The sequence below is a fragment of the Nycticebus coucang genome, chromosome 19 (assembly GCF_027406575.1).
Source record: "Nycticebus coucang isolate mNycCou1 chromosome 19, mNycCou1.pri, whole genome shotgun sequence".
Lineage (NCBI taxonomy): Eukaryota > Metazoa > Chordata > Mammalia > Primates > Lorisidae > Nycticebus > Nycticebus coucang.
In genome coordinates, this window is record NC_069798.1 from 53,009,515 (window position 1) to 53,037,419 (window position 27,905).

Sequence of the window (27,905 nt, forward strand, 5' to 3'; positions counted from 1 at the left end):
TTCTTGTCGGCTGCAGCTGGCACCTATGCCCTCCAAACAGTCAACAACGCTGCCTTCTGTTCCTGTGGCTCTCCTGGTTTATCTTGAGAAGCTTTTAGCATTTTTTGATTGTCTAAAATTTTGCTTTAACTTACTTTGAGACTTATTTTCATATTTGACCTAAACACGATTTGATCCGTATGCACTCTGTTTTGTTGCCTGGAAGAAGAAGTGATAGGTTTCTATTTTAAGTTTAGTATTTAATGTTTTGTTTCAAAATAAATTTACATTAAGCTGATATCTGTAAACTAAAGATACACGTGTGTTTTATCTATGTGGTCTGTGTCCACAGATACAACTAGTCTTCAGTAAGTCATTTAAATCTTGCTATTACATCCTTTTCTGTCATGAAGATTAGTATGACTCTGTGTACACAGCTCTGAATAAATGAATGGATCAGCATGTAGCCTTGAGGAGTCCAATGCAATTTTCATCATGATAAATTGCATAATAAGCAAGAAAATGTTTGCTTATTCATCTCTAACAAGATTTAGATTGAAAATGGCCTGTTACATCCATGACACGCTTGGTACAGGCTGCAGAGGCCTAGGGTGGGGGAGTGGCGCAGCCATGTGTGCAGGGGGTCAAGTGTGTGTCTTACCCTCACTGCCCTGCTGGGGTGCCCCTTTTGTGCCTGATTTATTGTGCACACAGTCGCGGTGCTCCACTGCCTTGCCCCTGTCTGTGCTGTTAAGCTTGCTTTATGAAGAAGCTTTTATGTTAGGCTCATGTTTTTCAAAATTTCAGTTCACGTTTATTGGAAAAGGGAATGCATAGGCAGTGTTTCCTACTTCATTTCCGTTCTTGCAAGGTTATGAGGACAGGGGTTTGGTGGAGGGGCAATTAGCTCAGACGCCCCTCCTGGTTCTGGAGATCACACATCATAGCAGAATCCCTTGCTGCCTCTCTCCTGGCTGTGCGAGCTGTCTCCTCAAAGGTCTCCTAAAACACATATATGCCTCAAGATTAATAGTGTGTTTCTCCAGAATTGGTTACACCTTGATTTTAGAAAGATGACTTGCAATTTTACATCTTTGAAATCAAAATATCAAGTTGTTTCCCAGCGTTTTCAGATATTTTACCAAATCTTAAATCATATTTATTCAGCAGGCATTTATTGAGTAACTGTTATGTGAAAAAAGCAACGTGGGGTATTATCCATAATGACAAAGTCGAACCAAACCAAGATCCTGTTTGCAGGCACTGCAGTCTTGTAGGAAAAAATAAGATCTGCAGGAAGATAACCATGACACGAGTAAGCAGGGTGTAAAAGGCCTGGCGTTTCCAGTGAGGTGAATCACACTGGGCAGCCCAGGGAAAGAAGAATTTCAGTTGATTCTTTCTTCGGAATGATTATGAGGGGAGGAGCACAGGCTTACAAAAGAACAGAGGTAGGACAGGGCAACATGCCCAAAACAGGTGGAATAGTCCCTTAAAAGATGTGGTGAATGGAAGTAAATACTAGTTTTAATTAATTTTATTTATTAATTGCTTGCAGAATTTACACTGGGATTATCCCATCTAAAACTTCAACGTATCTTTCCCAGTTATCTCTGGGGAATAGAATTAGGGACAGAAAAAAGATTGGTGTACCTTTTATTTCACAACAATCTTGTTATGCTAAGCTTTTTCTTTGCTTTTAGCATTTATATACTTTGCAGAATGCAGGGGACACGGAGATGTGGGCTGCTGTCCTCCCGTTCAGTACTTGCTATCCATGAGTGTCTGTGCTACACATATCACAAATGTCCTCATCTTGTTACAGAGAAAGCTCCAGTAATAGGCATTAGGCAAAAAGCAAACCTCAATAGAATAAAAGCTATCATTTGAGTTGGTATATTAGGATAATTAAAAAAATAAATCACCATTTACATAATAAAAAAGAAGAAACAGGCATTAGTATTCTCCTTTTGCCCATGAGAAAAAGTATGAGAGAGACACTGTCTCTTGTCCATGGTAACAGCAGAAAAAAAATAGGCTTCAAATCCAGGTCTAGCTGACTCCAACAGCCAGAATCCCTAATGCTGCTATTTTGCCTTCAAAATCTTAACACCCCTAGAATTAAAACCACATATTAAAAGGGCATAAATCGAGCAACTCAGAATTTTCAGTGTACTCTCAGATCTTTAAAATATTTAATAAATCATTTCGTTGAGGATAGTGTACCTTATATAATTTAAAAGCCTTGTGACACATCAGCAAATTCCTTGAGGACTTGTGCTGTACATTATATGTTTTTGTATTTATTCATAACACCTGGCACATGATTTGCACGCAAGAAATGTTTAATAAAGTCATGGAATTTTAGAGATGAAAATCTCATCAGCAGCATCTGATCCAGTGTCCTCAATATGCTATTAAGTAAAAATAAACTGTAGAGAGATTAAACCACCAGTCTAAAGTCACAGGAACACTGTAAGAGCTGAGACGATCAGGTTTTCTGATTTCTATTTTGCAGCTCTTGTGCCATATGATTTTAAGGTAAATTATCCACAGGTGAAATCTTAGGTGAGGCAAGTTTTAAATGAATAAGGATAGGCTGCTCATTCAGAATCAGCTGTTGAATAGAAAATTGAGGCTGAACTCAATCGAAATCACAGACTGAACCATCCCTGGCTAATTGTAAGAGCAACAGGAACACCTGTGAAGCACTCTCCAGGGGAGATTTAAAAAAATTAACAAGACAACTGGAAACATGTAATATTATCTTTTTCATAATTTCATAACTGTGTTAGATCAGCATAGTCATGTACATATTGATTTTTGAAATGTTCAAAACAGTAGAAAATCCCACTATATTAATTTTAAGGAGCAGAAACATCCTTGTTCTCTTAAGCTACACTCATATCTATCTTTGTGCTGGTCTGTGCCTTCCATTCCGTTTGCTTCGATCATGTTGCAGAGGCTTTACTCTGAAGGAGGCAACTCCACCACAGCTCAAGGACAGGAGTGAACTAGAGAGCGCCTCCTGCTGTTCTGGGATAGTCACAGCCTTCCAGATTTTCAAAGAGAAACGTATGGTCACCGGAAACCACACGTACTTTCATAATATACAGCAAGCCATACGTTAGATTCATTTTGAACTATATAAAGTCGGGGGGAAAAATTAACATTTTCTCTCAAATCTGAACCACATTTCTTAAATTTGGGGTTGGGGAGTAAAGAAAGGAACACATGAAGATACTTCAGGATTCTATATTTAAACTATTTTATATATATTATTCTATATATTTATATTTATATATTTTATTCTATATTTAAACTGTTTTCCCTATTACCATAAAATTTAGTTTTGATGGAAAATTCATCATCTAAGGAATTTACTTACTGATTTTATTACTAAATCCTATTAGCATAGGATTTTTATTCATGGCAAATGTGCGCAGCATGTAGGAAATGGGTCTAAAAGATAGACACGTGGAGGAGGAATTGCCACGTTTGAGTTTAGGAAATTAGTGCCACCTACGAGTTCTGAAATTAAGGTACAACATGACGGAGAGGAATGGAAGATTCCTATTAAATCGAGACTAGATATTAACACACTCCCTTAACCAGGAAGGGGGAAGTTGGAAATCCCAGGTGTTATATAATTAAGTGTGCATTATGAAAATAATTTTAGTCTTCTTTGTTTATGAAAGTGATTGTTTTCAATACCCCATTAATATTGACCAAGATTTGAGGCTATTTGATGAAATTTTAAGTGTTTTCCCTCTGAATATTTCTTTACAGTATTCCTTAATTTGGCAAGTGATGAAATTTGACAGTTTTAGATGGTGACATTTAACTGAAATGTTCTTACATGTAACTTTTAAAATGCTTTCACTGCAATGGAGGAAGCCTCAAAACAGGATTAATGAGCAGTCATGTAAGGGTGAGCTCAGCCTGAGTGAAGTAGTTTTCTATTCATATTTTTTATTTATATCTATCATCTCTAGTATTTCATATTGGGTGTGTGTACTGAAAAGCTGAGTGAAATAGAGAGTCTGTCATGTCCTATTTTTTTTTAAATAAAGACTATAACCAAAGACCCAATCTGTAAGTCAGTATTACAAATTATCGGCATAACAGCCAGATAAGCAAGATCAGATGAAAAGAGTGAGTTCTTTGTTTACATACAGGTTCCAAAATCAGGCGGACACCCCTTTAATTTCAAACCTCTGATAGTATGATCCTTCTTCATTCAGGTAATCTCACATTAAAATATATCACACGCATGGCGCACCCTTAAGTTTAAAGATAGCTACATTTAGAATTGGACTTTGTCTGTTGGGACTATCAGATCAATTACTCTGACTTCATTGCCAGGTCAATTCAGTTCAGTAACTGGCTCACGTGATTTTTTTCCTCCGACTGAATTTGCCGGCTAACTGCATTTAGTATGTAACTATGGGGCTACACCTGTGTCCAAGGGCTGTACTAGGCACTTTGGGTGACACACACGTTAGAAGGCATGGTTCAGATCTGCACAGAGTCCACAATATAAAATGATTCATAAGACCTGGTGGAATGGAACTTTGTAGTAAGGACCTGGAATGAATGGGTTTTGTTGTCAGTTGTTTGTATTGCTAGGAGGTAGTTGAGTGTCTTAGCAATTGCAGAATGCCAGCTGAGAGATGAGAATTGAACAGAGGGGCGGGAGGAGAGTGTGCCAGTGGAGCCAGGGTAGAGGAGAAGCATTAGCAACAGACTACCATGAACAAAAGGAACAGAATTTTAGGGCCCAGCTTCAAATTGGTTCCTGGTCTTAGGAGCATTGGTGTGAAAAGACTGAGTTGAAAATTGGTGGAACTCGATTGTGGAGGGCCTGTCCCAAGTCAGGAAGTTTACGATTTTTTTTCTCAGAAGTGGTAGGGAGCCCCTGGAGGGTTTGAAGCAGGAAATGAAGTTGGTGCTTTTGGAAGCCGACTGTGATGGTGACACATCGAGTAGACTAGCGGAGACGCACACGTTTCTCTACTCGCTGAGCCTTGGCCACCTTTCAGCCGTCACACTCACAACACTTCCTCTTTGCACTGGGGATGCCTTCCCAGTCCCCACAGAGCCCGGCGTTCTCAGACTGCCAGACACCGGGGAAGGGAGTGGCTTCCACACACGCATGGACACCTCTGCAAACTATGGAGTTCTTTGGCTTCACTGAGCTCAGTGGGCGACGTGTTTGAATGTCTTCAATTTCTTTCCTTCCCTGCGGCTTCTTTTCCAGACCCACTACCCAGCACCAGCCTTCACAGTTTGTCTCACTCTACGAAGTTTAACTGGTGAAATGAGGGGAGGGCGATGTGTGACCAGGCCTTTAACATGAGCCTGTGACCTGCTGGTAGTTGATCTCATTTTCCCTTCACTGTGCTTCTGTCTGGTCAGAATAGGCATTTATTGTACATATAAAGTATGTCAGAGGCAGGGGTAGAGGTTACCTTCTGTAATCTTCTCATCAATGCTGTGAAGTAGGTACTTATGGACATTATGCTCAATCTAGGTGTCCGTGGGACATGGCATATGGGTTAAGAGGAAAATATCTACTTGTCACTATGGCACAAGCCTTGAAAATTGGTCAGTTGACCACATCCACCCTCAGGTGTGCACGCGCGCGCACACACACACACACACTTGCATTCCTTCTCGCTGTCTGTGTGTGTCTCTGTCAGCTTCCCCGTCAACATTTCTCCGTGCAAAGTACATAGGGGTGGGTAGACACAGGGACTCAGAGCAGCGGGTCCCAGCAGCACACAGCCTGGACAGACTGGACTCTCTGGACTCCAGGAGGACCCTGGACCTCTTGTCCTGCAGGGGCCAGGCCCTTGCCCTTAGCTCCCAGGGAGCAGTACAGGAGACCAGAGCCATGAAGGACAGCCAGAGTAACACCATTTCCCCAGCATTCTATTTCTCTTGACACAACTCTGCTCTTTGGGCAACCATGTCACTTACGTATATGTTTATGTTTCAAATACAACACTCAGCACTTCCCAGGCTCCAGTCAGCAGCGTGTCATCACCTGTCCCATACCTGTAAGGTGGGTCATTCTTGTGACCATACATGATGCTTTTTATTTAGCTGCATTTGATCTTTTTGAGGACTTATACATCCCAGTACCTAATATGGTTTCTCTCCCTTACAATTCATACCAATTGCTAACTGGCATAGATATAAAAACCACTGTTCATACTGACTAAAAAAGCTAAAGCCCAAGTATTAAAAAATATCAATAGAAGCCTCTCTCGATGCAATTTGGCCATTCATCCCAAGCCACTGAGTTTAGTCCTGTCACCAATTCACTAATCCATTTAACCATAATGTCTCAGGCCCTTCCCTCTTTATTTTCTGCAATGGTGGGCTTTCCCACTATGATACGCTGGCTCCTTGCCTAACTTCTCCAGACCCAATTTCTCCTCTGCACAAGGCCTGTGTCGCCCACTCTGTTGGGATGTTCTGGGGGAGGGGGGTCCAGGAGCACATGAGCAGCACAGGAAAGCCTGGCTTCAGACTCAGACCACCTGCCTCTAGTTCTTTTTCTTCTATCTCGTTTTCCAGCTACAGGAAGGGCTGCCCAGGAGACAGACATTCCTGTTCCATAGCTGAGTGCTTTCGGGGATGTTGCCTGGGAAATCTTTTCCAGCTCCAGCCTTCTGGGATTCTATTGATCATACCAAATTCGATTTAAGTTTACTCAGAATTATTCATTGAACATACCGTTTTGGTTTGGTTCCGCCTTTTACTATCACCAACCTCTGTTCATCCACATTGATGAAAGAAAGGAAGCATCACAGGGTATCTAAAAAGTTTAATTAGCTTTTGAATGTTTTGAAGCCTCATGTAAATATGGTATATAATCTAAATTTTACAATAATTATTAAGCACTCCACCCCAGCACTACTCAGACAGTAGACATTTCGTTTCATTGGCTGAATTTGCAATAGTAAGTTTTAATCCAGAAGGAAACCGCCTGCCTGCCCATCCTGCTTTCCTGCTGGACACTTCCTTCCAGCCCCTACTGGAACCGAAAGGCACCAGGCTCCCCCACAGCAGGTGCCACGGCCACCAGCCTGCCGTTTGTGTGCAGTTCTATATGTGTGTGTGTTCTCTCAGCTCAAATTTCTTTTTTGAGGGAAACATCAAAGAAAAATTCTCCCACATTCCTCTTCTCTGAGTTCCTGCGTTTTATCCATCCTCAAGATGGAAAAAAGAACAGAAACAGTTACATTATCAGTGAAAAGATTTAAGTATCGTAACAGTCACAAAGACATTGAAAGCAGCATGTTTTGTAATCAATTTATCTCCTTTAACAATAGTGAGAATGCTATGGAATCATTATTTCTAACCAAATGTTAAAATAATGATTCTTAGATCAATTATAGAGATACCTGTAATCTTTTTGAGAATTTTCAGTAAACATAAACCCATACCCATGCTCTTATGTAATTGGAATGAGATAAATCATCATGTATCTTCATATGCATATTTAAATATAAAATATTTAACTAGAGAAACTATAATTGGATTCCATACTGAGCCACAAGATACTTTTTATATATTAGTTAATGGAGAAATCACATGCCACATTATAATTAAAAATCTTGATATAGTTTTCGTAGTGGTTGGTATATAAAATGTGAAGGAAGCTGGAAACAAGAATATTTATCATGTTTATGTAGCAAAGGTGAGAAATGAATATAGCATTATTATCCTATCGGGACCCTTGTATTCTCACAATTTGGAAAGGTGTATTTCATTGTGTACATAGTCTTGCGAATAGCTGGGCAATGTCACACTGTCTCTTCTTTATGTAAAGAGACTTAGTTAATATAATTTTGCATCGATACTAAATAACTGTCGGCAGAGCTGACTCAAAGATTTGGTTCTAAAAGTACTAAGTGTGGAGTAAAGCAGCGGTACTGAGGGCATTTCAAGCTAAGAATTATGCAAACTAAAAATAACTTTGTCATTTTCAGTACTTTAGCTAATTTTATAGATAGGAAAGCATTTTGCTTCCTTTTAGATAGACGGTCTTTCAGTGTGGCCTTATGGACAAATGATTTAACTTTTTGTAGGGAAAAAAGTGGAAATACCCAACATGATATTCATTCTTGCTTTTTTTCTGCTTTGTGATATGTATTCAGTACTGTTCTTGATAATTTGTTAACAAGGTGTTTTTAACACTTTGGACAGATGCACATACTGTTTTCAGTCTTCACGGTTAATTATTCGATTTTGTATTTGATGCCAGAACACCCTGACTCCTAATCACTGCTCATTGTTGCAAGTCCATTATATTCTAACTGTGCGAGTGCTCCCATTGACCTTGAACTGACATTATAAGCTGTGTCTAATCTTCTCAGTCTATATTTCTAATGCTTCTTTTCTTTTTTTCCCTCTTTCCTGATCCCTGTTTAGCATCACAATGGGGCTGCCTCTGAACCCGGCAGCTGACTCCGCCCGCTCAGCCAGGCATGCTCTCTCCCTCATTGCCACGGCCAGACCACCCGCCTTCATCACCACTATAGCCAAAGAGGTGAGGGAGCGTCTCAGTGTGCACTGTCTTCTCATTCAGAAGAATTATTTGATACTGTAAGCTCAGGATTTGTATCCACAAGTCATCTTTTCAGCTTGTTCTAGAACAATGCAAGCTAATAATTCAGTACTGAAATGAATGCATAAGTGTCTGTGTATACACACAGACTTTCACAGCGGTGCATTCATTACTGAGGCTTCTGTGTTCATTTCTGATCTCAAAGTTCATTCACTTGTAAATATTTGACAGTAATTTTTCATCCTGAAATCTAACTGGCTTATGCAAATTCAAATATATTAAAGGTGTTCACATTTTTCAAGTGTGAGTACCTACTTGTAATCAAAACTAAACTTCTTATTTAGCACTAAGTCTCCAACTGTAAACAAAAAATGTAAGTCATAAACCTGCTAATGGTTTTTCCTATTACATGTCACAGATAAAGCCTTGAATGCCAATTGATCCCCACATTCTTGGTGTTCTAACTAATTGCCCACATCTAACTGGGAAACTAGTAAAGAATAATGAACCAATTATAGGATCTTTCCTATAGGTTTTAGTAGTGGAAGAAAAAGGAAAGGATGATAGGCTGCTAAATTTTTTTTAAAGATTTGTTTCATTTCAGCTTGAATAATGTGCAGACTCAGTGTCCGCAGGGTATGGACTCTGCCCGAGTTGTTTTTCCTGTAGCTATGATGAATTTTTAAAATACTAAATAAATACCTCTGAGTCCACTCTGATAACCTGAAACCTATTGGGCATGTGTCTGCCCCAGAGCCATCCTTAATAGGCTTGCTGTAAATATTTGTTATCTGAAGGTGCCTAGAAGGAAAGGAAGGAAGGACGGCCCCAGTAGCAGTGACTGGGCCTATGTGGGGCAGTGGAGCTTTGAATTTATATTTAAAATAAATTTGTAGACTAAGAGAGTATATATTTCTAATAGTACATAGTATTGTAGGAAGGTTCCACTATGTTTAAAATATACATGTATTATTTATGTATTTTGTACATATTATATATTTATATGTAATGTATGTATGTATAAGTGAACAGTTTTATTAGCTATGGAAATTTTTTACCTGCTTTTCCCAGCAATAGAATATGCCTGGGTAGTAATACTGAATATTCTGAGTAAGCCTGAGGTTAGTCTGACAGGTTCTTCTATTAATTGTGTTTTTCAACTTAATTTGCGCCATTTACATGTAAGTATTTTTTAATGAATTGTTAGAATACTCAAGCTTTGGATTTCATTCTATTCCAGCTTTGGGTTGGAAAGGTAATTTAAAAATATTTTTATGTAACACTGCACATTTATTACCTTTTAAAAACAAGTTTTCAGCCGGGGGGGAAATGGCACATGCCCATCCTCCCAGCTGCTGCAGAGGACGGTCACCTGAGCCCAGGAATTTGAGTCCAGCCTGGGCAACAGAGACAGACTCTGTCTTTATATGTTAAAAGAAAAACAAAAGCATGTTTTCGACTTTACTTTTTAATCTTCAAGTGTTACTGTAAAACGCTGAAGCATTCCTTCCTGTTACTACTGTTCTTTATCCCACCCCCCCACCAACTGCTCCATGGCCAGGCCGTGGCCAGTCTGGGCCCGGTTAATGTTCTTTTTTATCTAAAATGTAAAACTTAACAATTGTATGGGGAAAATCACAGTGAATTTCCATTATTTACCACGCTCATTATTTTTGGAGATGTATTTATTTGTATTTCTCAACTTGATTACAAATTATTTAAAGACATGTGGGACACAGTAAGTACTATGCACATCTTATTTACAGTTGACTCTTGAACAGTGAGAGGGTTAGGAGAGCCTGTCCCCATGCGGTTGAAAACTGCATGTGTATTATTTGACAGCCCCCAAAACTCAACTACAAGTAGCTAACTGTTGACCAGAATCCTTACTAAGAACATAGACAGCTGATTAATTCATTTTATATATATTTTATGTACTATATTCTTATGATGAAGTAAACTAGAGGAAAGAAAATGGTAAGGAAATCACAAGGAATGAAAAGATAACATTTACTACTCATTAAGTGGATATGGATTGTCGTAAAGGTCTTCATCCCTGTCATCTTCACACTGAAGAGGATGAAGAGAAGGGTGGGAGAGGCCAAGGAAAATCTCTGTGTAGTGGACCCAAGGCTGTGCAAACCCATGTTGTTCAAGGGTCAGAGGCACTATTATTACCCAACAACAAGGATTGTATTTTCTACTTCCAGGGTGTCTCCTGTTATCCAACTCAGTACCAAATGTACCAAATTCACAAACCTTCAATCTGCTTCTTTTTAAAAATGTCATGGTAATTTTATATTAAGATCTCATATAATATTGAGGAATTTAAAGGATTTTATTAGGCAATACCACTGAGTTTTTATAATATTAAATACTTTTTTTAAAAAAAAAGTTTTCTGACCACACCAAGAGGCTTGTTTTTGTTAATTCTCTTTTTTTCCTATAGTATTGATGAGTGAAAAATAAACCAGTGGCTAGAAATGTAGAATGGTATCAAGTGTTCGTCATACCTGCAGCCTGGCAATGTTTTCACAGGTGCACAGACATACGGCTCTTGCAGCAAATACCCAGTCGCAGCAGAATATACACACCACGACTCTCGCACGCGCGAAAGGGGAAATTCTGAGAGTCATTGAAATTCTCATTGAAAAGATGCCCACAGATGTCGTGGACCTTCTTGTGGAGGTGAGACTGTCCTGTTTTAAATAAGACATTAACAACCTAAATTCAATGTGCCAAAGAAGTGATATAAATCAGTATCTTTATTTCCAGTTATCCCTAAGAGAGATGGATAGCGAGAAAGAAAGAGAAGGAGATAACTAAAATTAACTAACTTTTGTGCCATTTCTAGAGACCACATTTGAATTTTCCCAAAGTCAAAATGATTTCTCTGTCCATTCACCATTCATGTGAAATTGGTCTGTACTAGAGTAATTTTTTTAAAAGTTATGTTTTCTTTGATTTGTTTCATTATAAATAAAACAATATGTGTAGTGTGCTTGAATAAAAGATACCTCTACTTGGGTAGCGGCTGTGGCTCAAAGGAATAGGGCGTTGGCCCCATATGCCGGAGGTGGCGGGTTCAAACCCAGCCCCAGCCAAAAACTGCAAAAAAAAAAAAAAAAAAAGTACTCTATGTTACATAAATGTGAACTGACTTTAAAGCAAACAAGTCTGTTCTCTTTTGTTTTACTACACTGTCCTTCAAATTTTTTCACAAATAAGAGAAAGGAGAGCCTATAGGTATGTACATGTTTAAAATTGCTTTTGCTTTGTTTTAAATACTAAATCTTCTTGGGCAAATGAGGCCTAAGTTAATCTTTTAAATTTTGGAAAATTGAGTATTTGAAATTAATTTTAGATCTATGTCTTTTCTGTCAAAGGTTATGGACATCATTATGTACTGCCTTGAAGGATCTTTAGTTAAAAAGAAAGGTCTTCAAGAATGTTTCCCAGCCATCTGCAGGTAAAGACGCCTTTAATTGCATGCAAAATAAATAATTTTCAGTAACAAATAATTTTAAAAATTTTTTGGTATGGTTAGTAATAGTAGTTGGAAACAATCAATTGTGTTATTTTCTAAAGTAACTTGGACCATATATAGGCAAAAACACAAATTTAGTAGAATTAGCCGTTTGTCATTGAGTCATGAAGATATTTTGCTCAAAACTTTAAAAATGAATAAGAAATAGAATACATTAAATACATCTGCATTCTTGTGTTCATTACTCAAAGTATTATTTTACGTTACAAAATGGAATTAGGAAGCTTCTGACCTAGGAAAGAAGATAGATACTTCTTAGCCAACAGAACTTATAAAACTTCTCAGATCCCTTCCTTCTTATCCACAGTCCACTATTTTGAGATCTCATTTTTAACCTGCATATGTATATATCTGTCCATACAACTTCCACTTGCCTTGTTCCATAGAAGGTTTTAAGCAGCTTTGACATTTAATGTAAGTGTAAGAATAGTGAAGAATTTGAGGCAAAGGGAAAATAAGAATAGGAAAGACAAGGCCATGGTGAGGTTAGGGTCCTCCATATTTGCCTGAGGTGAGCCACAGATTTGTCTCTAAGCTCACTGGGAGCCACTGTGCAAAGTGAGGCCGAACTGAGTCACACTGGGCAAAGGAAAGAGACAGAACAGTTGTGTAAGAGAAGCATAACTGCCCATAGACCTGAGCGTGGCCTTACCAGTTGTCACATAGAGGACACAAAATGTGTGTGTAGTTTCAGAGATTCTGTGGTGCTAAGAACATTCTAGGCAGGAGATCATGCAAGTGAGTATTAAACAAAGTACTTTCCCTGCCTGTTAATTGAGAGAGCTGAAGGCACATACAGGAATGTGAAATTTAAAAACACACATTGAGTACCCACTCACGGTCAGGCACTGTGGTAAATGAAGTGTTGTCCCTGGACAACTTTGCAGAGAATTACCTGATTTCTACAGCCACTATATCTGACTATCGTGACATCTGGGAAGCTGCACTGAATAGCCTTCCAGGTAAGCCTAGTGAACATTAAATTTAGAAAACAAGTACTTTATTAATCCAAAATTGAGAAAAACAAGACTTGAGACATTGTTCTTTATCCCCATTTCTGTTATGTAAAACCTTGGATCCTTGAATGCTTATTCATTTATGTATCGGATAAACCCAGAATGTCTAAGGTTCAGCCCACACGTTCCAGTGATGCACCTCTGGCTTTGAAAGGTTCCAGTGATGCACCCCTGGCTTTCAAAGACTTGCCCCGGTACAGTCCCACAGAGTGTCTGTTGAAGACTTTAACAGCAAACCATCCATCAGCTTTTTTCTAAAATTCAGTTAAGAAGCACAGAGCACTTAGTTTAAAAAACATGTGGTCCATTTATTCTTCTAAGTCTCAATATTTCAACTTGTATCCTTAGATTGATTTAAACCACCCGAGAGCCCTGTGTTTGGACCAGGTTGTCTGGTCTACTCCAGAATTACCTCCCTGCATTGCCCATCCGCATTATGCCTGCAGTTGGCATGGAGGAATCTTCCAGAAAGTGCGTGTAGGGAAACTGCCAGTGGATTTATTGTTGATGTCATTCCGTACCTTGTTTAGTGTCCCTTCTCTGAAGATTCTGTCAAGATATTTCTTTTAAATTTGGATGACAGTCATTTTTTTACTTCTTTTGTCCTAAGGAATGTGTTTTGGAAGTTTTGTTTTCTGGTTTTTGTTTTTTCCCTATATAATCATTGTTAATTTTAAAATTGTCCTTAGCCATTAGATAACGCAAAGCCAAGTTCCCTGCTTAACTTTAGAAAGTGATCCTCATTCCTCCATTCAGATTCCTTGTCTATCTTATGTGTTATATTCTGTAAGCTTCCCTAAGTCCTTTACGTGGCACGCGTGTGTATTTATGTACATACGTGTGTATGTGTATAGATACATGTACGTGAAAGACACACAGTGTTCATTTTATTTCAAAAGCCATGAAAGCAAAAGTAATCATTATCAGCATAATAGCAACTATGATTATTTTCTAAAAATTAAAAGAAAGGAGGGCTTATATGTATTAATGAGATGTCCTAGGTCTTCCTGGAATAGTTTATGTACCTGTAGATGTTTTTCTATAATATATCTAGTAAAAGATATAAAACTCACATAATATTAATTGTCATAGAAACTTTATATTCATAGATTTAAATGTTTCCTAATAATTCACATTTTCATTCCAGGGATATTATTAATAACATAGAGGCATCCATTAATAATGCAAGAAAATCCCTTAGATTTCAGTGCTTCCGGGAGAGTACAACACACATATCCTTCAAAACACAGTTACACAAAACAACTTCACTGTCAGAATTTTCATCACTGTAACAAAAAGGCCATATGGTTATGCAGGAATTAAACTGCATCCTTTTTAGAACACAGATATATTAGCAGCAAGATCATTACAACCCTGAATTAGCAGGATAAGAGTCACAAGAAGATAACATTCCAAAAATGAATTCCTTCAGATTCTCTCCCAGCTCACTGGTCTTTGTTTTGCTTTCACTGTTCTCCCAGGTAATCTTCAAAAAGGCATCACCCAGCACTGCAGATAGTCATTGTTAGAGGCATAAGCACAGCGGGTTCCAAATAATTTACATTTAATTACCTGGACTGTAAATAATACGGCATCCTCAGTTATAAATACCCTAGACCAGTATTTTTCAATCTTTTTCATCTCATGGCAAACTTGAACCTATAGTTCAACTTCCACAGCACACTTAAATTCTGTTGATCAAAAAAGAGAGTAAAGGTGGATGCGGTGGCTTATGCTTGTAATCCTAGCACTCTGGGAGGCCAAGGCAGGTGGATTGCCCTGAGCTCAGGAATTTGAGACCAACCTGAGCTACAGTGAGACCAAGTCTCTACTACAAATAGAAAAACTGAGGGAAGAGGATTGCTTGAGCCCAAGAACTTGAGGTTGCTGTGAGCTATAATGCCACTGCACTCTAGTCAGGGTGCCAGAGTGATACTCTTGTCTCAAAAAAAAAAAAAGAGAGAGAGAGAGAAAATATATACTCACTGAGCTTTGAACTTATTTTTAAAATTATTTAATGATCTTTAAAGATTTTCACATCATACCTAAGATCCTCTCACGGCACACTGGTTGAAAATCCCTGCCCCAGAACTTAGAAAGTTTTTCTAAGGCTTGGAAACAGAAACATCACTAAAATTTCCTCTGAATTCATTGTTAAAATTTGGTTATAAGCTGCTGTGTTACTGAACTTGAATCCACTTGTAAAGCCCCTCACACGGAAGACTAGTCAACGTAGGAGCGCCATACTTTCCTCTGTCTGATTTTTTATACCTCTTGGTCACCGTCTCAATACTGAGTCCCTTTATCCTGCTCTCTTAGGTACAGTAGCGTAAAACATGAAAGCAGAGGCTTATTTCTGGGTGTTCTGCCCAGATATTACTGAACTGGGAGAAAAGCACTTTATAACTTGCATGTGTGACATGAACATGTTCCCAAAGGAATACTTATTATTCATTTGGCAAAAGCTTATTATTATTATTTTTTTTGTTATCATTATGCTAGGATCTCCCTCTGTCACCCAGGCTGAAGCCCAGTAGCATGATTGAAGGTCACTGGAGCTTCCAATGCCTATTCTCAAAAGATCCTCTCACCTGAGCCCCCTGAGTAGCCAGCACCACAAGAGTGTGCCACCACACCTGGCTAAGATATTTTAGGCTTTATGCAGATAGGGTGTGGCTATGTTGCCCAGGCTGTCATTTGGCAGAAGTGTTCCTTTACTAATATCAGAATAGAAAGGTTAAACTCTTATAAACTACTTGCAAAGCTCAGTTAGAAAGCAAGATAACATACTTTTGCAAATATAATTATAATGTGATTTTAAAGCTTAAGTCTATTTTATTATGTTCTTCAGTAGTGGTAGTGTCATGATGCACAATAAATAAAAGGGTTAGGGATTTTGTCCACAGAATTGTAAGTTGATGGGAAAATATGATTACATCTGAAGATTTGAAAGGTTTTAGGATTTCTTCACAGCAAAAATTAGTTATGCCACTAGATGTGGTTTTGATCACTTACAATTGCACAATCATACACATTCTAAGTAACTTGAGGACAGGGGCTTTTGCCTTATTCTTTTATATTGCCTTCCAGCAGTTAGTGGAGGCCCCATCTGGCCAGAGACCTTGTGCCCCAGAGTTCCCAGATAGGTCCTTATTTTACGCACTTTATTGTTTCAAGTTGAGGCAATTTATTTGATGTGTAACTAAGAGTAATTGAATTTTTCTGCTTTTTTAAGATTTGTCAATTAAGTAAATTCACGGATTCCAAAGAAATCCTATGTTGGGCCCTGTCCCACTTCTTAGTTTAGAAAATATGAACACTCAATACAGGGCACTCAATAACTACGGCTGAGTAATGACGCCGGCCGCGCCACTTCACACGTTCAGTCCTCAGTTTCGCTGTAATAAATGGCGCCAGTTACTTCACTTAAACAATGACCTTACTGCACTATCTTACAGAATTACAATTGTAAAGTTTTGAATTTAAGACGAACCTTCTGTTGTCAATTATCTACTCTGTCCTTCGTTTCGTAAACGGGCAAACAGAAGAGCTTTTTTTGTGCCTGCTCTGGGACCAGAGCGAAACCCTCGCTTTGCTGAGCAGATGTCAGCCTGCCGTGTGTTCTGTGGGGAGCAGCGCGTACTGCACAGGCACAGGTCGGGCACACACAGAATCGTGCCACCTCGTCATGGGACAAGGTGACTGTTGACAGGTTCTGGGCCCAGGCCACCCGCTCTCGCAGCCTTCCTCCCATCATCTCACCTTCCTTGAATCTTGCTCTTTAAAGAACCCTTCTCCCACTTTCATCCTTGATTCCTCTTCTCTGTGACTGCTTTTTTCTCTCTCATTCAAAAATCCTTCCTTCCTTCTGTTTCTGCTATTGCAACTTGTCAAGTCTCCCTTATCCAGGAAAAGACCAAAGTTACTGATAGAGTGCTGCAGTGTCATACTCACGGCAACCTCAAATTCCTGGGCTCAAGTGATCCTCTTGCCTCAGCCTCCCAAGCAGTTGGGACTATAGGCACCCTCCACAACACCCTGCTAATTTTTCTATTTTTAGGAGAGATGGGATCTTGCTCTTGCTTAGTCTGGTCTGCAACTCCTGAGCTCAAGCAGTCCACCCACCTCGGCCTCCCAGAGTGCTAGGATGACAGGCGTGAGCCACCGTACCTAGCCCTCTTTATCTACTGAAGTCTGGTTTTTGCCCCCACCATTTTGCTGATTGATCTCTCTCTCTCTGGTTACAAACAATTTTTGATTTACAAATGCTTTGCAGTCTTTTAGGTAGCGGTTCTTAAGCTTGACCTCAGGACCTCATAAAAATTAAAGAACCAAGTTTTTGTTTATGAAGATTATAGATATTTAGTGATTAGAAATTAAAACTGAGTAATTTTAAAAAATTATGGATTTATTTAAAATGGTTATAAACTCATGTCAATATAAAAAAAAGTTGGGGGGGGGGACAGTGTCTCACTCTGTCACCTGGACTAGAGTACAATGACATCATTATGGCTCACTGCAACCTCAAACTCCTAGAGTTAGGCAATTCTCTTGCTTCAGCCTCCCAAATAGCTGAGACTACAAGCGTGTACCACCACACCTGGCTACTTTTTTGATTTTTTGTAGAGAGAGACTCTTCACTAGTGCCCAGGCTAATCTTGAACTTGCCTCAGTGATCTCCCACCTTAACCTCCCAAAGTATTAGGAGTATAGGCATGAGCCACCATGGCCAGTTTATAAAAACATTTTAGGACACATAATTACTTTCCAAAACGAAAAATAAATACTGAGAAAAGTACTATTATTTTAACTTTGTTTTACTGATTCCTTTAATGTGTGGCTTAACAGAAACAGGTAGAATTTCTTATCTGTATTATTTCTTTAGTCTGTTACAGCACATTTTGGTTGAAGTACATGGTGAAAATCTAAACATTTGGCCTAATAAAAATATATAGTTGGGGCGGCACCTGTGGCTCAAAGGAGTAGGGCACCGGCCCCATATGCTGGAGGTGGCGGATTCAAACCCAGCCCCGGCCAAAAACTGCAAAAAAAAAAAAAAAACCTGCAAAAAAAAAGACGTTAAAAAAAATATATATGTAGTTGAAGGGAAGGATGTTTTAATAACTCAGAAAATTTTGTATCTTCTTTGGCACTATACCAAAACTCAGCCTGTGGTTGTTCTGATGGGTTAGCTACAATGTGGACGCCGCAGTCATACAAACTTTCCTACAGTCATATTAAATCCGTGAGTGTGTCTTGCACTTTGAGTGAGTCGTGGACCTGCCTATGACTTTGTTCATTCTGCATTGGTCTTTGGGAAACAGTGGCCCACTGAGTTACAGAAGTCCTCCATATGTTGTCAAATTGTAATCCACAGTTTCAAAATATCACATTTGCTAATATCACCAGTAATCCCATCAAAAAATCAACAGGGATTGGGAGGCCAATACAGTTTCACAGAGTTCTAATTTTTACTTGAAAACCTGAATTTTTGTCACTGCCAATAAATTCTGTCAGTTGTTTTTTGATTTTGTTTTGTTTTGTTGGACAGGCTTACTTTCTTCATTTTTAAGAAAGTGTCTCCTGAATACCCAAATCCAAATAATTCTAGTTTATCTCTCAGCTGTGCTTTCAGGCAGAAATGTTGTGCCATGAGAAAATCAGCTAGTTCATTTTGCAGCTCAGTCTTACAAGTGGGTTTTTCCCTAAGTAAACCATATTTCAGTATGTAGTAAAAGTGCTTTCTTTATGAGCACTTTTTCTTTTTGTCATACTGGATACTAAAACTATGTATCTTTAAGGATCAAAATTTAAGAGAATTAACAACTTCTGCTTTTTTTTTTTTGCAGTTTTTGGCCAGGGCGGGTTTGAACCCGCCACCTCCAGTATATGGGGCCAGCGCCCCACTCCTCGAGCCCAACAACTTCTGCTTTTTTATCAAGGACATTCTTAAGAGAAACTCTTTTGCTTATTGCCATGTACCTAGTGACTGCTAGCACACGTTGGTCCTAGCACATGTTGGTCCCGGCACATGTTGGTCCTGGCACATGTTGGTCCTGGCACATGTTGGTCTAGCACTTGTTGGTACTAGCACATGTTGGTCTTGGCGCACGTTCGTCCTGGTGCACGTTGGTCCTGGCACACGTTGGTCTAGCACACGTTGGTCCTGGCACACGTTGGTCCTGGTGCACGTTGGTCCTGGCACACGTTGGTACTAGCACACATTGGTCTTGGCGCACGTTCGTCCTGGTGCACGTTGGTCCTGGCACACGTTGGTCTAGCACACGTTGGTCCTGGCACACGTTGGTACTAGCACACATTGGTCTTAGCACATATTGGTGCCACTGCTTTGATTCAGGTCAGTGTGCCAGAAATTTTATCCATCATACCTTTTGTACCATCAGCGCAAAGTCAGCACAATGAAAAGTTCAAATAACATATCAGTATTTACCAATATATGATTACCAATAATTATCATAAACTCTGAAACCTGTTAAAACGTACACTGCCTGATAGAGCTATGAATGTAAACACTACAGCTGCTTTACAGCTTTCCTAAATATTCTTTGAGGGAACTAACTATCAAATCTAATCCTATACTACTAAATGAATAAGATCTTTAATGAAGAAAGAACTCAATATGGAAAGTAAGTTAAATGTTTTAAAGAAACAAGAAGCTTCTATTTTGTTAAATGCTACTCTTCTAACTGACAAGGTTTTACAAAAAGCAAAGAAGGTCTTAAGAGGAAACTGAAGACATATTTTAACATGGTGTCATCATTGTACTTTAAAGAGCGTGCGATGTGTGTTACATCCAGACAATGGAGCATTATTCAGCACTATGACACATAAAGCAATAAGCTATCAATCCATGAAAAGACTTGGAAAACTTTAAAATTTATATTACTACATGAAAGAAATCCATCTGATATACTACACGATTCCAACAACATGACATCCTGGAAAAGGCAAAACTATAGCGCCAGTGAAAAGATCAGTGGTTGCCAGAGGTGTAGAGAGGATTTTCAGGGCAATGAAACCATTCTGTATATTATAGTGTTGAATGCATATCATCATACACTTGTCCAAACCATAATGTGCAAGGCCAAGAGTGAACATAGACTCCAGCTGAGAACGATGTGTTAATGCAAGTTCATCAGAGGTAACAAAGGTGCTGCTCTGGTGTAGGATGCTGACGGTGGGGGGCTGAGTATAATTTTAAAATGCAGGAACTCTCTGCACTTTCTGCTCAGTTTTGCTGTGAATCTCAATAGTGTAATGTATTTTTTTAAAAAGCATATTGTGCACTCAGTATACTTACTAAAGAGTCAAGAAATCCATATGAGCAATGAAACTTAGTGATGGTATTATTTAATATTTTTTGGTGAATCAGTATATCATTCTTAGTCTCTGAATGATGAGAAATTTTAATTAATTGAACAGTCCATTGTGGATCATAACATCTGTTTATTTCAAATGCACCACTAGATGTTGTTTATTTTTAGAATTGGAAATTAATATAAAAAATTTTTAATTGGTTTTTGACATACAAATGGCCATTCTCAGTATCCAGTTCCAAAATTAGATAAGTCACTTAAGAAATAGGCATCAAAAACTGGACTTTGAGTGATTTAACAATGCAAAATAAGTTTTAAGCACCGAAGTGACCTTTCTGCAAAATTCCTAGTGTGGAAGTAGCATATTTAGAATCCATCCATTTATTCAGCACACACTGACACGTGTCTGTCCTGTGAGCAGGGCTGGGCCAGTGCAGGCTCCTCAGCTGCACTTGCTCAGTTAGACAAGCCCCTCAAGGGCCTTGAAGTTGGCCGGGCAGGGCCAGAGTGGTCAGTCAATGAGCTGCCCACAAACTCGATGAGAAAAGGGTTTCCAGGACACACACAGAAGAGTCTCGGTGCTCCACAGGAAGGGCACAAAGAAGGAAGCTGGCAGTGGGCACAGCAGGAAGGAAGGAGAACTGGCGGTGCTTTCCTGAGTTTCAAAAGATGAATGGAGGCTTACCAGGCAGACAGATCCTCCTTCTGACTCCAAAATCTATGCCTAGTTCCACATACAAAATCGACTGTCATTGAACAAAATACTAATTAAATGCTATTGTGAATATCCGACCGTTGAATCAATGACTGCTTTGCAAAAATTATAGCGTGTATTATTTTACATTGCATATTTTACAGCCAAGAATGAAAAACATCTCAAGGACTCGGTGCTTAGAAGTAAACAATGTATTTAATGGCTCGACAGCTTTGGCTTTTTGGTAGATTTTAAAGATAAGGCAAAGAGGGAACTAACTGAAAAGGACTTGGGATAAAAATTCTTGTAATTTACTTTAAACGGATAAATCAAGAGTTTTAGCAGCATTGATACTGGAATTTAAAATGTTTATATCGTTTGCTTGATTTAAGTGACTGTCTTCAACTGCCCTTTGTTGGAAGTCATCGTCTTAGTATGTTTTTATGTAGAAAAGTGTGCTTTATAGTGAGACATTCACCTGTGTCCTCTACTTGAAATTTCTTACTAACAGTTGTTTCCACTGAAGTTTACTAGAACTGTGGCATACTGTACAGTCATCCAAAAGATTGAGGCCAGTTCATTTTCTACTGATGACAAGGAAAGATTCACACACAGAGAAGTTAGCAATGGTGTAGAAGAGAAGTTAAAATAAAAATCATTTTTGAAAAAGAAAACTTAAATGTGAAGATGGATATTTCATGCATACACGTGATACATATGAAGAGAAAATAATTCAAAAAACACAGCCCACAGTGTTTCTGGTGGGTGTCTGGGACGATGAGAGAGAATTCGTGGGAGAGGATAACATACTTCTTAACTGTTCTTCTGAATTGCCTGTTTCTCTTTTCATTGAGTGTGTAATCCTTTAAAATTAGATGTATATTAGAATAATGTATATTAAAATAATGAACATGAGAGAAATAATAAAAAGTAATCACTGGGAAAGTATCGAAGCTGTAACACTGATAAGACACAAAAACTTCAAGGTAAAATAAGTATTTAAACTTTTCAACTGAATGGGAAAAAAACAAATGTAGCCAGAAGTGTTGAAAGTCTGTATTTTCAGAAATAGTTTGCTTTTTCTTAAACTTTGTTATTATGTAGTCAGACTGATTGATTTTGCTTTTCAAGTGAAAAGCTGAATCAGCTCTGTTTACCCTAAATGGGCACTTAAAATCCAGTGAGGAAATGCACACCGTCTCCTTTAGAACAGTGTATGAGCTCATTTTAAAGAAACTCCTCCAAAGCTGTGGTTTGTTCTTATACCGTATGGTGATTACAATAATAGAATATAAAGCAGCTTCGGTCCTAACTTCCAGTAAAATGCTCAAATGTTACCATTTTATAGTATACCTTAGATGATAAATAATTGTAGCTATTACTCCTATACTCCTGAGTACAAATCCCTTTGAAATCATTCTAGTCCAGTTCTCCCTTCCTAAAATCTCCCCCAACAGATGGCTGTCTTCCAGCATTGAAGTTCTTCATATTAAAATAAAACAAAACTCTAGCCCTTCCAGCAGTATTCCATTTCACTGTGTAACAGGAAGAATACTTAATTGTTAGGCTCTTTGAAATGTGAAAAAGTGTTTCAAACCCAAATCTGTATTACTTGTATTAATAAACTTAGACTGAAATGGAAATAATTTGCGGTTATTATTAGGTTATACTTGCAAATCATAAGTATTTGAAATATGCAAATTTAAAATAGTTTGATCATTCATTTCCCCCACTTATTAGCATGGTATTAATTGGCACTTATTTGACCTTGGAAAACAGCAAATTAATTACATATTATTTAATCTTTCTGTAGTATTTATTCAGAGAGTCAAGTGATACTGAGGGTGACAGGTAACGAGGTAGTCAGTGCTTACTGTTCATTTACTTGTTTTAACTCATTTCAACCGCACAACTTTACATTTTGTTTTTTGAATGAAGCATTTCTAGATAATGTTTCCACATCCTCCATCATTCATTCCCCCAAAAGGTAACAACACGGGTCACCCTTGGCTGATGCCTTTGCCAAAGCCACTTGCATGTCTGTAAATCATTCGAACATACTAGCAGCATGGAGGCCTGGAATTCTCAGGGAAGGGCGTGTTACAAACATGTTCTGTAGAAGGCCTTCTCCTGCGCACAACTCTCCCCTTGATGCTAGCTGTGGCCTCTCTGAGGACCTACTTCTGAACTCCGGGCTGGGCTTCTCACATGGTGGCTCTGAGAAGAGCTCTTTAGCATCCCATGCTGTCCAGCCAAGGGGCCTGAGTAGTTGGTCGTCTCTGTTACCTTCTTGGGGTCAGAGTGACCTGTACGTTGCTCATTCTTTCCTGCAGAACCAGCTTGCCTGGGTTTGGGGGCTCAAGTCTTTTCCCAGGGTTTACTGGGAACACGTCATGGATATTTCCCTCCCCATATAAGTACACATGATGAATAAACAGATACAATGTGGCTTTTATTAGATTTTAAATAATGTTTCTTTACCTTAATAGAGAAACCTTCATGCATATCCTGCAAGGTAAACCTAAGGGAATCAAACTAAAACATCATTGTGTGAAAATTAAAATAAAAATTTCATGGGGGTGGCACCTATGGCTCAACGGAGTAGGGCGCCGGCCCCACATGCTGGAGGTGGTGGGTTCAAACTCAGCCCCAGACAAAAAAAAAAAAAAAAATTCATGCCATTTCTTCCTCTTTCTTATTGGGGACACTCTTTTAGTGAGGACTGAAGACAATTTGACACTGTCTTAGCAAAATTTAAAATGTACATATGTTTTGAGCCAGCTTTGGTGAATCCTACAGAAATCGTCACCTAGGTATGCAAGGATTCTATTTGTACAAGGGTTCTAGGGATGCAGCGTAACCTAAATGCCCATCAGAAAAGGAATGGTTAATTAAGGGAGCGCATAGACACAGGACTGCGGTGCAGGTGTGAGCCCAAACAACAAGGCCCATGTGTTCTGGCAGGAGAGGCTGCCTGTGAAGTGCTGAGGTAGGAAAACCAAGCTGCAGAATGATAATATGTGTGATGTGAGCACCATATTTTTTTTTTTTTGAGACAGAGCCTCAAGCTGTCACCTGGGGTAGAGTGGCATGGCATCACAGCTCACAGCAACCTCCAACTCCTGGGCTCAAGCGATTCTCCTGTCTTAGCCTCCCAAGTAGCTGGGACTACAGGCACCCGGCTATTTTTTGGTTGCAGCCATCATTGTTGTTTGGCAGCCCAGGCTGGATTCACACCCGCCAGCTCAGGTGCATGTGGCTGGCGCCTTAGCCGCTTGAGGCACAGGTGCCGAGCTGGGAACACCATTTTTGTACTAAAAGTTAGAGTAAGCTCTCAGAAAGAAGGTCTCCTAAATTGTTAGCAGTAGTTACTCTTGGGGGGGGGGAGGGAGGAATAGGAGAAGAAAAATTTACTTGTTACTATACATATGTTGGTGTTGTCTGAGTTTTGTGCAAGTGCACGTTGCCTTCATGTTTTCTTAGGAAAAGATTTGTGAACATTTAAAATCGATGTTAATTATTTCTAAAAGCAACTGGATAAGAACTTCTCATAATACTTCAGTTATTTAGGAAAATATATATGCAAATACTTAGGAGTGCCTGGCACATGGTACAGCGAACATTAGCTGCAAGTTGTAGTAGTTGTAATTAGTAAACTGTGTACTACTCGGGGGGAAAGATACCTTCTGTACATTCTATTCCATACGCCCTTAGATTTAAAGTAGTTTCACGTGAAGCTGCAGGTTAATTTTGGCTTAATTGAAGCGTATTAGTTGTTGCATTTTAATACTCACGTGTATGATAGACAGTAGTAACTTCACACTCAGAGACCTTGCAGATTCCCCAAGTATAAAGTGACCCTTCCAGGTCCTTCTCTCAAGTTGTAATTCTGCCGAGAGTAGCATGGTTTCTTTTTCCTCTTTTTCAAATGGACTTCTGAATTTCACGTTTCCTCTCATTTGTAAATAATGCCCAAGTCCTTCAGAGACTCGGGTACTCGGTGCCTGGCACACTCCCATTTGGAGTGACCTGCTGTCCCGTGGTGCATACAGTTCACGCTCGCGTTTCAAATCACCAGCCACCCCTCCGTGGGCTGGGTACGCCCCGTGAGCTGCTCCTGAATAGCTAAAGTCACAAATAAGGCTTTCAAGAAATGAATTATATCAGTGGTTATTTCTTTTAATTATGTTTTGTGTGATAATATCTTTTTTTTGAGACAGAGTCTCACTGTGTCGCCCTCACTACAGTGCTGTGGCATCACAGCTCACACCTCAAACTCTTGGGCTTAAGCAATTCTCTTGCCTCAGCCTCCCTAGTAGCTGGGACTATAGGCACCCGCCACAACACCTCGCTATTTTTTTGTTGTAGTTGTCATTGTTGTTTAGCTGGCTCAGGCTGGGTTCGAACTCACATACACATACTGAGTGTATGTGGCCAGTACCCTAACCACTGTGCTATGGGCGCTGAGCCTATATAATATCTTTTCACTGATATTTATGTATACTAATATATATTTGTCAAATTTTTAGAATATTTTATTCTCAGGATGCCAAAAAATATATTTTATATATATTATTATTATTTAGACTATTTATATTTGAATATATATAATTGAATTTTAGCACGAGTGCTCTTTGCTAGTCCCTATTAAATACTTTTTATTATGTTACCGTCAGTCTCATGCTAATGTGCCCAGACCCCAGGGGCCTTTACAGATAACTTCTTGTAAATTTACAATTACTTATTTCAATTGAAAATACATGTTTAGAAGCATTATGGGGAAATCCATTTCGTGATTTCTGCCTTTCTTGGACAGTTTTTACTGTCTTTGTTATTCATCTCAATTATTATTTTAGACCCTATAAAGTATTCATTAGCCTTGAAAAATCCATGTTCTGTGTAGTCTGTGTACTCATCACTGGGGCGTAAGTGTAGTGTTTTGAACTTCTCCCTGCAGTAAACTTCTCACTGCTGCATCTTACTTGCTAGGGCCCTGTCGAAGTGTTGATTCATGAACAAAAAGTAAAGTCTCTGATCGACAAAAACAAGTAATCAGGAGCAATAAAAAGTTATTTACTGTAGGGCGGCGCCTGTGGCTCAGTCGGTAAGGCGCCGGCCCCATATACCAAGGGCAGCGGGTTCAAACCCGGCCCCGGCTGAACTGCAACCAAAAAATAGCTGGGTGTTGTGGCGGGCGCCTGTAGTCCAGCTACTTGGGAGGCTGAGGCGAGAGAATCACTTAAGCCCAGGAGTTGGAGCTTGCTGTGAGCTGTGTGATGCCATGGCACTCTACCAAGGGCCATAAAGTGAGACTCTGTCTCTACAAAAAATAAAATAAAATAACTATTTAAAAAAAAAAAAAGTTATTTACTGTAATCTCAGGGGAGATAAGTGTTATAAAGAAAAAGTAGGATCTTGGGTAAAGAGTGAGGGGGGAGGAGCGGCTGTGTCAGTAGGGTGGCCCTAAAGGCCTCTTTTATCAAGACAAAGTGGGGGCACAGCCATGGGCAGAGCAGACTGGGGAGAGTTTTAGCAGAAGGAGCTGCAGGTATCAGAGCTGCAGGTGGGAAACCTCTTTGCATTCTGTGTATTCAAGAAAGTTTGAGGGGATCTCTGTGACCGAGCAAAGGGGAGAGGAAATGGAGTCTCCAAGGAGTCAGGGCCTCAGAGGACAGTTACGAGCAGCAGAGCGAGGTGATTTGATTTGTGATTGGAAAGCATCACTCTGCACATGTAGTCAGGCCTGAAAACATGGCGATCAGGGACTTTACACTGGTTTGATGATGACCCTGTCTGTGAGAAATACATTTTATCTCTTTACTCGATTCCACTTAATTCTTCTTTCACTCACTTAATAGGCAGTGTTCTCTCTGACTTCACAGAGCCTCCCTCTGGTTCATCTAAAAGAGGAGAACTGTTCTAACGCGAAATAACAAAAGCGTCCTCTCCAGATTATTGCCCCCAAAATGCTGTCCAAGTGGCATGTCATCCGCACAGTGAACTGGAAACTGAGCTGCTACTTCCAGGAGGCTCAGCACACATGAACCCTTGCTCCGAGCCCCTGAAATTTTAGAGGGACTCAAAGAGTTTCATGTGTGATCTGGTCAGGACTAGATTAGTATAGAATTAAAAACCATCCTGGACCCTCCTCTTCCATCCATTCATACCTTCATGGGTGGAGATAGGGAAGGCCCGTATCACCATCCCTAATCGTGACAGCCTCCAAATGGAGAAGAGGAGGCCTGGGGATGTGGTGGGCTCTGGGAGCCTCTGCAGTGAATAGCTCAGTACAGCCAGTTCCAAGAGTGGACACTTGTGAATTGACTACATACGTACCACAGATTTCTTACGATAGCTAAAGGAATAAAAAGTTTAACAAAGAAATAAAGACAAAAACATTCCATAAGACCTTCATTGTCTAGAATTCTTGAAGATACTTTTTAGAAGTATTAGTGCAGTAGTAAATTCCAAAGAAATAAAAAAATACAGACCTATAATAAATGATCCTTTCGGGCAGACTAAAGATTTGGTACCAGGAATAAATCTTCCCCTCATAAATAGTGGTGCTTGTAGGTGATACAGAAGGACGAGGTTGATATCTAGAGCATAGAAAATGGGCAATGTAACAAAAACTCCTTAGATCCTAGTCTCACTAAGGTTTTATCAACACACAAACATTTTACCTATGTTTTGTTTTGAAGAGAGTTATTTTGTAGGTAATTATATCTAGTTTTGCAGAAGAATTTTGGCA

At 39.3% G+C, this 27,905-nt stretch overlaps 1 protein-coding gene across 4 annotated transcripts in view; it reads left to right on the forward strand.

Annotated features, from left to right (window-relative positions):
• The window catches only part of WDR7 (WD repeat domain 7), a 401,067-nt gene that overhangs the window by 305,900 nt on the left and 67,262 nt on the right, over window positions 1-27,905 (forward strand). For all 4 annotated transcript variants that reach the window (XM_053571628.1, XM_053571626.1, XM_053571629.1 and 1 more), the window contains 3 exons: window positions 8,425-8,542; window positions 11,099-11,248; window positions 11,947-12,029. In XM_053571628.1, coding sequence (XP_053427603.1) covers window positions 8,425-8,542; window positions 11,099-11,248; window positions 11,947-12,029 — 351 coding nt within the window. The remainder of the gene's footprint in view (window positions 1-8,424; window positions 8,543-11,098; window positions 11,249-11,946; window positions 12,030-27,905) is intronic.